At 56.0% G+C, this 13932-nt stretch overlaps 1 protein-coding gene across 6 annotated transcripts in view; it reads left to right on the top strand.

Moving 5' to 3' along the window:
* The first annotated feature begins 6494 nt into the window (after positions 1–6494).
* GPATCH8 (G-patch domain containing 8) overlaps positions 6495–13932 on the top strand; it is a 55097-nt gene continuing 47659 nt past the window's right edge. For 3 of the 6 annotated variants that reach the window (XM_021539907.2, XM_077788260.1, XM_077788259.1), the window contains exon 1: positions 6561–6606. Coding sequence is in view for 1 of the 6 variants with exons in the window: in XM_021539906.2 (XP_021395581.2) it covers positions 6562–6606 (45 nt within the window). In the remaining 5 variants the exon portion in view is untranslated. Of the gene's footprint in view, positions 6607–13932 lie in introns of all 6 variants that reach the window. The other 3 variants (XM_021539906.2, XM_021539908.3, XM_021539909.2) reach the window with 3 other exon arrangements.

The following is a 13932-nucleotide window of genomic DNA, read 5'->3' as shown; positions in this document are numbered from 1 at the left end:
GGTGGTCCCGGGCGGGAGGCGGCGGAGAGAGGCTGGCACGGCGCCGGCAGCGGGGGCCGAGTCCGGAGCCCGGCCAGCGCTGCCCCGGGCCCGTTCCCGCTCCTGGCTGCAGTAGGAACGCAGGGCGGCTGCTCCAGCCGCAGCTCCTCTCGGCCCTGTGGCAGCGGGGCTGGCTGGGCGACCCCCACCGTGTCCCCCAGGCCCACAGCCACAGGGACAGAGGGGTACAAGGCTTTCTGCACAGCCACGTGGATCTTGGCTTCCTAAACGCTTCAGATTTTGGACTCTTCCTAGAGATGGGGGGGGGGGGGGGTTCACTTTCAGGAGGGGTTGCAGAGGCTGTCCCCATGCTCCCTGTCCTGCTGGGTGCTCGTGGCTCAGGACAAGGGTCCCCAGAGCCTCCAGGGACACACTGGGAGATAGTTCCATCCAGAGTGGGTGCCAAGCCCTCCTGGGGAGGGCAAAAGCCAGAGCAGACCCACCAATCAGCCCTGGGAGGAACCCCTGGGTGGACTGGGGGTGTCAGGGGACACCCCAGGGAAGCAGCCAGTGGGGTCCTGCCTGCTCAGGGGTGTCCCCTCACAGGGACATTCAGGGTGGCCAGGGAATCCTGTTGCTATCCCTCGTCCCTGCCACCAGGCTCCCAGCTCCATCCCCAGCCCCTGCCAGGGGCATGAGGGGTGGTATAAGGTGCTGCCTCCTCCCCAAAACTTCCCAGGAGGGTCTGGGGTTGGTGTCCTGGGTGGAGAGGACATTGTGAAGACAAGGACCAACCCTTGCACCCAGTGGGAGAGGGTGGGTGCTACCCAGACTGGGCTTTACTGGGAGTATGGGGCCAAACCCAGCTCTTCCCCCCAGCTCCGCTTCGTGTTCTCACAGAGCTGCTCAGGGTGAGGGGCACCCAGGAGTCCCTATCCTCCCACTTCTCCACTTTTGCTTCATCCCAGTACAGCACCGGAGGATGCTGGTGGGCACCCAGTGTTGCCAGTCCTCTGCTCCCAGCACCCAAGGGTCCCCTAGGGGGAAGCCCATGGGTACTGCCACCTCCAAAAGTCTGGTGGCCCCTGTGTCCCTTATGGAGCAGGACATGGTGCCCATGCAGCCCCCATTCCTGGGATTCCTCCAGCACCATGAGGTGCCAGGATGCCTGTGGCATCCTCCCTTCACCCATCAAAGCCAGGGATGGAGGACAGCTGGGAACACTCAGCAGCACCCTAGTCCAGCCACAGGCTGGTGACCTCTTTCTGAGCCTCCTCCCTGGGGACAGGTATCCTGGGGTGACACTGGGGGTGGCACCGCATCTGGCACAGGCCCTGCGCATGGCCCCATGCAGGGCTGGTGGCCAGCACCACCCTGAAGGGCAGTACTTCCAGGGGACACTGGCAGCACCAGTTTGCAGTAAGTGTCCCTTAGGGATGGGCACAGAGGATAGCAAAGCAGAAGTGGGGAATGGAGGGGCTGTGGCAGGCGATGCCAGGCAGGACAGGGACCTCGGGGGTCCCCCAGGAGCGCAGAGGAAGGGAACAGCCCCCGGCCCTGCCCTTGGCTTTGTTTCACACTTAAGAGCCTCTAATTAAAACCAGGCACAAAGGCCCTGGCTGGCAGCAGGCGTGAGGTGCCAGCAGAGAACAGGGGTCTGTCACCAAGGGAACAGGAGTGACACAGGGTCCTGGGCATGGGCTCCTGCACGCCTGGGCATGAGTGGGCACATGAGTGCCCATACACACACACACACACACACAGACGTGGGCTCCCTACCCTGTGGAATAGGGAAAGTAGTGCTCAGGCCTGTTTTGTACTGGTTTGTACTGGTCTGATGGTGTGCAGCGGCTCCGTGTGTGGGAGGGGTCTGTGAGCAGCGCTGCCCAGGGGGGCTGGGGGCAGAGATGAGCCCTGGGCTGTGTGCAGGGTGAGCCAAGCCCAGGGGTACCCCCGCCCTGCGGGCAGCCTGGTTGGCAGCAGGCACAGCTTTAGCCAAGGACCACAGAGGGTCCCCAGCTGGGATCTGGAGGCTGGTGGGTGACCCCGAGACTGGCTGTGACGAGCTGGGGGATGAGCCCCCCCACAATATGGGTCTGGCTGCCTGGATCCCTCGGGGTGGCGAGACCCCAAAGCCACGCTGTCCCCCACAGCCATCCCCAGTGCTGGCAGGGCACGAAGCCCACCGGGGCAGGCACGGGGAAAGTGGCTTAAGCACACCTTGACCTTGCTGGCGGGGGAGGATCCCCTCAGCTTGTCCGACACATCTCCTGCCAGCGCCGGCATTGAGAGCGCGCGAGCCCGCGCGCGGAGGAGCCGGCATGAAAAGGCAGCTTAGGCATCTCCTGCTGCGAGAGATGGATTAGGGGCTTCGGGGAGGCCGGGGACAGCCAGCGCCACAGCCACCGTGCCGCGACGGCCGCGTGCCGGCGGCCAGGCCGTGGGGCCAGGGTGGGCACAATGGGCACACAGCCACTGCCCCATGGCACCGTCTCGCTGGGACCCCAAAATGGAGAAAAGCCTGTATGGAAAGTGTGTATGGAAAGCGCCAAGGGCTGTCCTGGCAGGGAGGGGACACCCAGCGCTGGCAGCCCCGGCCCCGCTGTGGGCCCCCCTGGGCCGGCTGCAGCTGTCACTGTCAGGGCTCGGGTATTTTTAGAGCTGCCCTAGACCACAGTGACCATTTCTGCCCACAGAGTGCATGGGATCAGGGCAGGGAGGGGGGGAAATGGGCCCAAATTTCCCTTTTTGCTCTGCTTTGAGGTTCAAAGTGCCATTTAAGTCCCCAGAGAAGCACCTGGAGCTGGCCGTGGGTCCCCATGGGACACAGGGACCGCATATTGGTGGGGTGGGTACAGTCCAACCATCTCAGCTCTGGCCCTGTGCTGGGTTAGGGTCTGTGCTCCCAGGGCACTGACAGTGATGTCCCCACAGTGACAGCCAGGACCCCTGGATGTTCCCCAGGAACTGTTCTAGGTCTGTGGGGTGGCCCCAGTGGTGGAAGGCAGGAGGGATGGAGTGTCCCTCTGGCCATCCCTCCCTCTCCCAGGAACAGCTGTGCCCCCAGCCGGGGGCAGGGCACCTGCCAGCACTGGGCATGTGACAGGAGGTGATAGAGCTGCTATTTATACCCTCCTGTGTCAGGGCTGGGTGTGGGGACATTAGTGAGCCCATGCCACTGGCCCATGGTGACTCTCAGGGTTCCCTGAGTGCCCTTTTGTCCCCCAACACCAACCAAACCCCCCTGTAGGGAGAGGGGGGCTCAGTGTGACCAGGAATTGTCACACTCCATGGTGTCACACAGCCATTCCAACTGCCCACTGGGGACAGTGGGCTGCCCATCCCCAGCCCACTGAGGACACAGTGTCACCTCTGAGCCCAGTGGGGGCACACAGCTGACACAGGGACACTGAGCTGTCCCCATGCCCAGTGGGACAGAGTTGTTCCCATTGTGGACACTGAGCTGTCCCTGTGTCTGACAGTGCATGAAGCTGTTCCCAACAAGGACACCGAGTTGTCCCTGTGCCCAGTGGGACACAGAGGTCCACGTTAGAGGGTATCAGAGGGGGGGCAGATGTGTCCCCCAAGCGCCCCAGGACCTGGAGAGCACATGTCCCCACCCACAGGCCCTTGGCACAGGGACATGCCAAGTGGGGAGGTATTCATTCCCAGCCTTCCTTCTGCTCCTGTGGCAGCAGGGCTGGGAACAGACGCCAGAGAGGGCCCCCCAGAGAAGAGGGGCCCCCCAGAGAAGAGGGGCCCCCCAGAGAAGAGGGGCCCTGGTGATTGCAGCACCAGCTCCTGGTCCTGCAGGGAGGGCCCTCTGCCCGTGCTGGGCTCTGGAGTCCCCTGTGCCCCTTGAGCACCTCAGGCAGAGGAGCCCAGGGACTGTTCCACCTCACCCCATTGGCACCAAGTGACACAGGCAGGGCTGAGAGGCCTCGGGCAGCACTGTGGGCACCCAGCCCCAGGACCACCCCTGCTGCGAACTCAGCACCCCTGGAGTGCCAGGTTCCCGAAGCCAGGCAGGCAGGGCTGGCTTCCCCCCATCCATGGGTGCTGATGAGCACGTTTTGTGCACCCAGTGGGGCGGGGGGATGTTGAGAAGAGGCAAAGGACACCAGCAGAGCTGGGTCCTGCCAGGGGAGCTGCCACCCTCCCTAGAGGTCCCCAAATTCCGTTCCAGGTTCATCCCACCTGGCTTGACACAGCCCCATCTCCTTGCAGGGCCTTGTCTGGCTCAGCACCCCATGGTGGGTGGGGATTCAGGGGGTGGCTGGGGGTCCCAGATACCACCTGTTGTGGGCACAGCCACTGCACTGGGCCCAAGGGTGCCCACCCAGGACCCGCAGGTGGGCTGGGTGCAGGATGCTTGGCTGAGTCACCCACAGGGGTGTTCCACATAGGATGGTCAGGCTCCCTCGGCAGGGGTCCCAGCTCCAGTCCTGCCCATGTGGACCCACCTGGGTGCTTTGGGAGGATAAGGAGGGGACCACACACCTGACATGGGGCTTTTGTGGGGAGTTGAGTAAAGCAGACAGGAGGAGTATCACAAGGATGTTCTCAGGGCACTGAGGAGCAAATTGGAGCATGTTTCTGCCCAGCAAGAAACAGACAGAAACACGGCCACTCTGCACTGCAGAAGTCCCAGCTCACAGCCACCAAGCCCTCCTCAGCACACAGGGCAAGATTAGAATCACAGGATATTAGGGGTAGGGATGGACCTTAAAGACCACCTAGTCCCAGGTTGCTCAAGGCCTTACCCAAGCCAGCTTTGAACACTGCCAGGGTTGGGGCATCCAGCACCTCCCTTTCCTGGGAGATTTTTATTTCCAGGATATCCCTGGGGAATTCCTGCAGGGCTGCTGTGGTGGGGCAGCAGGCTGAGCACACCATTCCCTCCCAACAAGTGCGAGGCACATGTTCCACACAGGAGTTCTGGCAGCACAAGCCAGCCTGGCTCATCAGAGGAACAAATCGGGTCTAGAGCTAACCCGTGGAGCACAAAGCACAACCAGTGCTTCAGACTCACTGCCTCACTGCACAGGTGTCCCCTCAGGGACAGGTCTGGTGGCACAGGGAGGCTCAGAGAACGCAATGCAGACAGCCTGATCCCGAACTCCTCTCTCTCACCCGGCCCTGACAGGCAGCAGAGGGCAGCAGGGCCCGGGCAGAGACGCTGCTGCCGAGAGAAGGAAAGCAATGAATGAATGGAGAGACAGATGGGATCGGTTTTTCCTGCTGTCAGGGCAGGCGGAGGGCTGGCAACACACAGCACGGTGCTCAGGGACAGCTGGTGACAGCTGTGCTGGGGGATGGCGAAGCAGAGACCTCTGCAGACCCGGACCCAGACCTCAAACCTAGACCCACACCCCAAATGCAACACTTGCACACAAATCCAGACCTAGCCCTAGATACCAAACCCAGCCAAGGCCCCCAAATCCAGCCCACAGCCCCAAGTCCCCAGCCCTGGCCCCCAAATCCAGACCCAAATCTAGATCCTAGATCCTACCCTGATCCCAAAACCAGACCCAGACTCCAGCCCCTGACCTAGCACCCGCCCCCAGCCCCCGGTGTTGCCCCCGGTGTTGCTGCTGCGCCACTGCAGGGGGCAGGGCTGTGGCTGCCCGAGCCAGGCGCACGCTTCCCGCTCGGGGGCGAGGCGAGGCCGAGGGCCGGGGCAGCAGCCGGGGATACGAGCTGGGGGGCTCTGTCGGGCCCTGGGCTGCACCGCGGGGCTGGGCGCGGTTTCCGCGATCCCCGGCGGGGCTCACGGGCCCGGCCGCCCCCAGCGGCTCCGCGCTGCCCTCAGCCCCCACCGCGGGCCCCGCTGAGCCGCCTCTGCGCATGCGCCGCCCCGCCAGGCGGCACCGCCCGCTGCGCACACCAGGTGGGGTGGCGAGGCCGCGCTCCCATTGGCTCACACGACCATCACTCAAGTGGCTGGAGCACTTCCCATTGGCTCGGGCTGGGAGGGAGGGAAGACCGAAGCGGACCTCGCGCTCTCCGGGTCGAGCCCTCTCCGTGTGACGCCTTTACACATGCGCGTTGCAGGTGGCGGAAAAGAGCGCCCAGCGCTGCGCAGTAGCTCGCGCCCTAATTGGCTGCTAGGCACGCGCGTGCGCTATTCGCGCTCTCATTGGTTGTCCGGCGCGCGCGTGCCGTCGCTCGCGCCCCCATTGGCCGCCAAGGCGTGCATGCGCGCTGCCATCCGCAGTCAGACGCGCAGCGAGGCTCGGCGGGACGTGACCTGCCGCTGCGGAGCGCTGAGGGCGCGGCCGGCCGTGCCAGCCGGTTCCGCCCACGCCCCCTTGCTGTGCCGACCCCCGGTGTGCCGCTGTCTCCGGGCCGGTCCTGCTGCCACCGCCCCGCTGGGTCCCGCTGCAGCAGCCACTCCACTCCGCGCGTTGGCGCTGCCGTGAGGGACCGCCGTCGTTGCCTATCACGTGACCCGCGTTGCTGAGCACGTGACCGGCGGGGCGGCGCATGCGCGGTGCAGGCGGGGGCGGTGCAAGCGGGCGGCGCTGAGGGCGGAGGCGGCGGCGGCCGGAGCGGGGCCGGGCTGGGCCGGGCCGGCGCGAAATGGCGGACAGGTTCTCCCGCTTCAACGAGGACAGGGACTTCCAGGTACTTTCCTCGCGCCCCCCGCGTGGCCGCGGCCCCACGAGCTGGGCTCCGCCGCCTCATCCCCACCCCCCCACCGGGGCTTTGTGTGCGGGCCCGGTGCTGCGCTGCGGCGGGGAGCGGCACAGGGGGAACCTGGGGGGCCGGGCCGGCTGTCAGGATGACCCAGGGCTGGGAAGAGCTGCCTGGGCATGGGGGGCGGCGTGTTGTGGTGGCGGTGGCGAGGGGCCGACCCCTCGGAGGGACCGGCAGGGGAGGACGGTGAGGGGATCAAGCCTCCACCAGTGATGGAACCGACCACCCCCGTGAGCGGGTGGGCCTCTCGCCGGTGAGGGAACCAGCCCCCGATGAGGGGAACTACCCACCCCACGGTGAGGGCTCGCATCACTCCTCCCGAGACCCGCGCCGCGCCGTCCGAATATCTGCCAGCGACCCCCTTCTCTGGAAAAACCGCCTCTTCCTCCTCACCCGGCCCCCTCGCCAAAACATCAGTATTTCAACGTAATTGACGCCACTGATGCTATTTGAAAGGGGGTTTAAATAAACAATGAGGAAATTAACGTTGACTCATTAAGCTTGAACAATGGCATGTTGTTCTCTGACTTCAGCCCGAGAGAGTCTCGGGGTTAGAAAGGAAAACAAAAGGAGCGAGGATAACGCTGCTCGCTGCTCGAGGAGAGCCGTGGATGAGCTATTCTGTGGGTCCTTGTTTCGGGAGCCGTTGGAATGGTGCTTTTCATCTTCACTCGGCCCTTTCACCCAAAGAACCTGGGAGGGTTTTTATAATGTGGAGCTTGCATAATTCTGCTTCATCTGGCATTAAGGTGCAGTCTTGGAGACAGTCAGGACATCCAGGAGTGACTAATTTATCTTGTTTCTGGATGTTACAAGGGGTGTACGCTTCAAAAATTGTTGTTAAACTGTGCTAGAAACACACAAAAAAATAAATACCAGTGTGGTTGTGTGCCTGCTCTGAGGATGGGGGTTTGGCTCCTGCCACAGCCCCAAATGTGGGCTTGTTTGCATCCTTCATTTCCTTCAATAAAGAAATGAGCCATAATTAACACTGGAATAGTCTGATTTGGCTTTGAAGTTTGTGTTTCGGGAAGCGGAGCGAGCCAGATCTTGGGCTTGAAAACACATTTCATGTAGTCCTTTGGTAAGGGAGAGATGGGGAACCTAAACCAAGCTGGTACTGTGGCTGTGCCCAGGGACAGGTGTGTTCTGCAGTTGTGTCCACATTTGCCTTTGGGTGTCCTTGTTCCTGTCCCTTTGTGGGGATACCCCATGGTGAGAAAAATAATTGTAGTGGCAAAACTTGTTACTGTGTCGTGGCTCTGGACATGCAGGGGGAACATGTGGTGATGTCAGGGAGGAAATGCAGCTCCATGACCTGATCCCAAGATCTTGCAAGCATGTGCCTGGGGACAATAACTGAAGTCACAACCCAATGTCCCCTTGACTTTAAAAAAGGGCACTGTTCTAAATTGGGATTTATCTGCACTAAATACCAGGCTTTCCTTGTTCTTCCCATAGACCAGAGCAAAAAATAAAACAATAGGGTTTGGTTTTATGGAAGGGTTACTGCTCTGTTCTTCCCTGCCTGAAAATATGCCAGGGAGAAGTGAGACATTTTATTTTGTGTTAAAGCTTCCTGTGAGGAAAAAGTGGAATCAGTCCCCTGGGAGGAGCAGTTCAGAGCTGGTTGAGGCTGCAGAGGACTGAAGGTTAAAACAGTGAGCTGTGGAAGAGATGATCCGGGGGGGGGGGGACTGGGACAAGGTCATGCTGAATTTTGGGAGCTCAGGGGCCTGTGCACCTACCCCTGACAGCTGGGCAATCTAACAGTTTTTCCAAAGTATATTGATGGAGGGAAGCTTTTTGCTGAAGAAGGAAAAAAAAAAGGTTCGAAGTCACTTTCAGAGAAGACTTTGGAGTTTTCTTCTCTGTATTGAGACAGAGATGGCTTGAGATGTAACATGGGTGTGGAATACAGGAAATGCTTGCAGTGCTGGGTATTTGCAGGGCTGCTGTGCCCATAAGTAAAAATATACCTGCCTGTGCCTCTGGAAAATCCTGGTCTGCAAATATAGCAAAAATACAAGTGTTTCTGTTGGTGTTAGGGATGCCCTTTTCACACAGTTGTAGTTCTTTGGCAGGTGAAATTTCTGTCCTTGGAGCAGGTGTGACTCTGGATGTGATCCCATGTCCCTGCCAGGCTGGTGAGTCCCAGGGAGCATGGCCAGAGGGAAACAGGCTATAGAATTACACAGCTTGATCAGGGATGGATGCAGTGAGAGGAGGGAGGCTGTGGAGAGCTCTCAGGTTTTGTTCTGGGGTGATCTACTTGTGATCTCAAAGCGAAATGATGTGTGGCAGTTTGGAGAGAGGGAGTAGATTATAGGTCAAATGAACCTTATAGCTGTTTGCAAGAAAGGCAGATATCTTGGGATTAGTGATGTGGCTAATGAAAAAGTTATGGATGAAAAAAAAAAGCATTTCAAAATTCTCATTGTTTATCAGCTGCCTTTCTGGGGAGAAGCTGGAAAGAGTCTGGGTTGGGAGGATCAGTTTGGCAAGAATGCAAGTTGAGTACTGTAGGCAGGGAAGAGCTGGCAGTACGGGGTTAGCAGAGGTGATCCTTGGGTTTCTGAGCTTCTGATATGCTGGAGAAAAGTGGATTAGAGGTGAGAGCTGCTGGGGGCTGTTCTTCCCTCCCCTGTGCCTGATTGAAGAAAGATCAGTGCTGTCAGGGGAGGCAGGAATGGAAACTTCCAGCGCTGCAGGAAACTCAGGAAGGAAGGACCTAAATCAGCTGAGAAGGAGAAGGTGTCCATGGTTTGAAGTGCATGGAAAGGTGCTGAGGGGAGAAGGGTTGTTGGGTAGAGGGATCAGCTGAGAACTGGAGAAATAAGAGGAGTGAGGGATCTTCCTGTAGCTGCAGCCACAGTGATGTGGTGGGCGTGGAGAGAGCTGCAGAGGGAGTGATGCTCCTCCCAGCAAGTTATAGGGAGCCCTGTGGAAAAGGGTGATAAGAAAGTCATGTATCCCTTAGGATGAAGGTCATGGTGTGGAGGGAGAGAAGAATGATTGTGTAAGTGAAATTGTAGTGACTCCTCTCTGTGTTGGGTTGAAGGAACCTTGAAGCTGAGGGTGATTTGGAAGTTGAAATTGCCCAAGGAGCAGGAATGGCACTGGAGGATATCACTGCAGTGAGCTGATTAGGCAGCACTTGGGTTTTCCTCACAGGATTGTTGTGCTCTTTCTGTGCTCTGTAACTTTAGAAGCCACACTAAAGTCTTAAATCCTCTTCCCATTTTGCTTTAAGCTCTGAAACCTTTGGGAAACTTGGAAAGCCCCTGGTTTTGAGTGTGTTTTGCAGGTGCTGAATCTGAGGGCAGGGCCATAGAAAGGCCTCTCTGCCTGTCCTGGGGATTTTTCCCTTCCCAGGCCAGCACAGGGCTTTGTTTGGGAACCTTGAACAGGGAAATGGATTAGTGGAGGAGAAGGGATATTCCTGACCTTCCTTCTCTTGCCTCTCTTCTAGGCTCTGCAATGGCAAGTGAAGTCTTGGGTGGCTCATCCAAATAAATCCCAACCTTTTTCCATTTTCCATCCAAGACAGGTTATTTTTGGGGTTCTGAAAAGCTTAGTTCTTGGGTTGAAGGACTGGGGAACTTGTCTGTCACAGGCTCTGTCACTTGTCTGTGCCACTGTCCCCTGGACTGACAGGCTTCCTGGCAGAGACAACTGGGAACCACCATAACTTGGAGGAATTCTGAACAATAGCTGTAGATGATCCTAACAGAATATTGTAGGAGCATTAATGAAAGCTGTATGAACATATAAAACTGCTGCAATAAGTAAATATATATTTTTAGTGCTATTGTAAAAGCATTTCCAATGATTTTATTATTCAGATCAGGTATGCAAGCTCAAAGAATAAATATTATGGATGTCTCTCTCGCTGAAATCCAGTGGAGCTCCTACTTACTCCCAGATGTTGAGAAAATGTTTTCTTGCTACATTTTTCTCTTTTTCATTGTTGAAGCAGAAATATTACCAGCCATATGTGTCTATGTGTACAATAATTTCCTCTTCCTACGTACATTGCACTTACTGGCATCATTAGCCAGACGGAACACAGGCTGTTCTGTCTCTTGTTTTTTTGGTGTTGTGTAGTCTGTGCAGTGGAATAACACTTCCACCCAGCCGGAAGAACCATGCCTGGTTTTCCCTGCTGGGTGGAAGTGTGACCAGCCTGCATCTTAGCTCGGGTATTCCTGCTAATTCCAAGAAGATAGGTGTTTTGTTTTCTTTCCTTCCACAATGGATTTGAAGAGCTAAGCCAGCACATCGCTGTGCTTCTGGCCCTGCCTGCTTCCAGCAGGTTGAGCTGAGCGCTGCTGGCAGGGGGATTTTATGCTTTTTAATTGGCAGAATGTCAGGGATAAGTTCTGTTCCCAAGCAGCTTAGGCAGCTCTTTCCTGGACAGCTGGGCCAGCAGCGAGGAGGTTTAGAATCCATCCTTAATGAGTGTGGCCATGGCTGCAGCTTCACTTCGCTTCCCAGGTGCTGCCTAAGGGAAGTGCATTTGGTTTTCATGTCCTTCAGCAGGACCAGCTGCTCGGGGTGATGTGGCACTGGGAGCTGATGCCTGCGCTCCGTGCTGCAGAGAGATAAAGAGGGTCATTTTCTCTGCCTGCCTTTAGTAATTGGGAAAAGAAAATCTTAATGGGGGGGAATGAGGATTGGAATCTCTGCAAAATCTGTTATGCTGGGCTTTCAACTGATCCAGGATCCTGGGGTGTGAGTTTGCCTTTGGCAGGAGTAGCTGCAAGTAGTCAGGAGGTAGCCTGTGCCTTTTCCATGGAGTGTTTTCTAACTGAAGAATTAATCTGAGATTTTAGAAGATCTATTAGAATTGTTTAGAGATCTTAATTTATCATTTGATTCCAGTTATATTTCTGGTGTGGGCCCAGCACAGGAGGAATACAGCTCTTACCTCCTTGGCAGGATGTTCTGACCTCTTAGTTGAGCAAAGCAAGAGCAGAAGAACTGTGATTTTTTTTTTAACCTCCTTGTGTGAGCGAGGAGGGGGGCAGAAGCTTGGGGAAAATGTGTTCTAAAGTAGATCAAGTAGTACTGGTTCCAGTTTTAGAACATCACAGTAGGGTCTGAACTTCAGTGTGGATTTCTGGGATTCACGTGGTGAGGTAATTTTGTATAGACCTTTCCTGTCTTGGGTGTGCCTTCCCCCAGTCCGTGTTGTCACTTCTCTCCTACAGTGATGTTCTCCATTGCTGAGGCCGAGTGAATGGGAAAGGAAGCACTTTATCCTACAGTCCCACAAGCTGTGCCTGAGCCACCTCAGCTTCTTCTGAGTCACCTTCTCTAAGACAAAACTCACCCCTCTACCCAGGCTCCTGCCACCCGCTGTGTGGGAATGTGGAGTTCTTCTGATAAAAAGTACTGCTGCAGTTCTAGGGCAGCATTTCCTCAGTTGACAGAAGCTTTTCTCCTACCACATGGTTTTAAACCTGTAGTAATTCTTGCTATTTCTCCCTTCAGGCAGCTCTATGGGCAGTTAATTTGAGATTTTGGTCAGTCACAACTTTAAAGCCAGAAGCTAATATTAGGATGCTGGCTTTAAATATCCAGATATCACTTAAGTTTCAATTCCCATTTTGACCCAGTTCTGAGTTTAGGAGTTTGTGTTTGGCTGCAGTATCTCTCCCTTGAAGACAACTGGTGATGGAAAACATTTTCCTTTTACATTGTTCTGGTAGATTAGCCACTGAAAGCTGCATTTTCCATAATTTTTCTTCTAGATTTCCTTTATTTTTAGCTTTTTGCTGAGCTTTATGTCCTTTTCTGCTGCGCCAAAGCACACATTACTACTCTTTATCCTCTTACGTGAAGGCATATGCAGCATTTCTGCTCAGTTTTAGCTTCTGAGAGCCTTAATGGCTCTGAATTCCGTTACTGTTCTCCTTTTGTGTTGTTACAGCTTTCTGCATCCTAAATTGTCTACACTTGTGATTGGAAAACTTGCTCAGAGGAGTCTAGTGCAGATTCTTACCTGGTATAACATACTGAGATAAACACCTTTTTTACTAAGAGATAAACATATATTTACTGCTTTTTTCATGTTTGCTGTTCCTTTGTTGCACACCCTTGAACTGTATTTTTATCCTTTCTGCTACCATGTTGTGTGAGGAGGTTTTATCTGGGATTTCTCAGCCCTTTGGGTGCAGCCCTGTGCTGTAGCTGTGTTTGTACAGGGCTCTGTGAAAGCAGACATGGTGTTAGGGAGTTCACGGGTCAGGTTGCTCTGTACAAACACGTTCTCACTGTTGCTCCCTCTTTGTTGGGCTGCCTGATCTGCAAACTTGAGCTGGCAGGTGCTCTATTTCCTCTGGTCATTGATAACAGTATTGAATGGAGTTTGAATCCTGTTAACATGCTCCTGAGGGAGATTTTCTGTGAGATTTTGGTTTAGAAACAATTCTTTATCAAGTCAGACACTGTGGTAAGAAAGAAAAGGTAGCTAATGTTATGGAAGCTTGGAAGTTCATAGTGGTAAATAGATTACACCTTGAATATTACATGATGGACACCCTGTTCCACCAGGGTGGTTTATCTTTGCCTTGTACTGTCTGGTCACCCATGGGAGGGAAGGGGTGCCATGCAGAGGACCTGGGCAGGTGGAGAGGTTGGTCTGTGTGAGCCTCATGGAGTTCAGTAAGGGCAGGTGCACAGTCCTGCACCTTGGGCAGGTCAGTTCCAAGCACAAATCCAGCCTGGGGGAGAATGGATTGAAAGCAGCTCTGAGGAGAAGGGCAGGGGGGATTGAGGAGAAGTTCAGTGACTCAGCCATGTGTGATGGCAGCCCAGAAACTAACCGTGGGCAGCAGCTGAGCAGGGAATTCTGCCCTGCTCATGTGAGACCCCACCTGCAGAGCTGCCTCCAGCCCTGGGGTCCCCACCACAGGAAGGACGTGCAGCTGCTGGAGTGAGTCCAGAGGAGGCCATGGAGCTGCTCTGGGGGCTGGAGCCCCTCTGCTCTGGAGCCAGGCTGGGACAGCTGGGGTTATTCACCTGGAGAGGAGGAGGATCCAAGGAGACTTCAGAGCTCCTTGCAGGGCCTAAAGAGGCTCCAGGAGATCTGGAGAGGTCTTGGGACAGAGGGACAGGACAAAGGGAAATGTATTCCCACTGATAAAAGAGGAGGTTTAGATGGGATGTTGGGAAGGAATTCCTCCCTGTGAGGCCCTGGCACAGGTTGCCCAGAGAAGCTGAGGCTGCCCTATCCCTGGAAGTGTCCAA

The sequence above is a fragment of the Lonchura striata genome, chromosome 25 (genome assembly GCF_046129695.1).
Source record: "Lonchura striata isolate bLonStr1 chromosome 25, bLonStr1.mat, whole genome shotgun sequence".
Taxonomy (NCBI): domain Eukaryota; kingdom Metazoa; phylum Chordata; class Aves; order Passeriformes; family Estrildidae; genus Lonchura; species Lonchura striata.
Note: the sequence above shows the minus strand (reverse complement) of the source record. Positions and strands in the feature narration are given on the sequence as shown.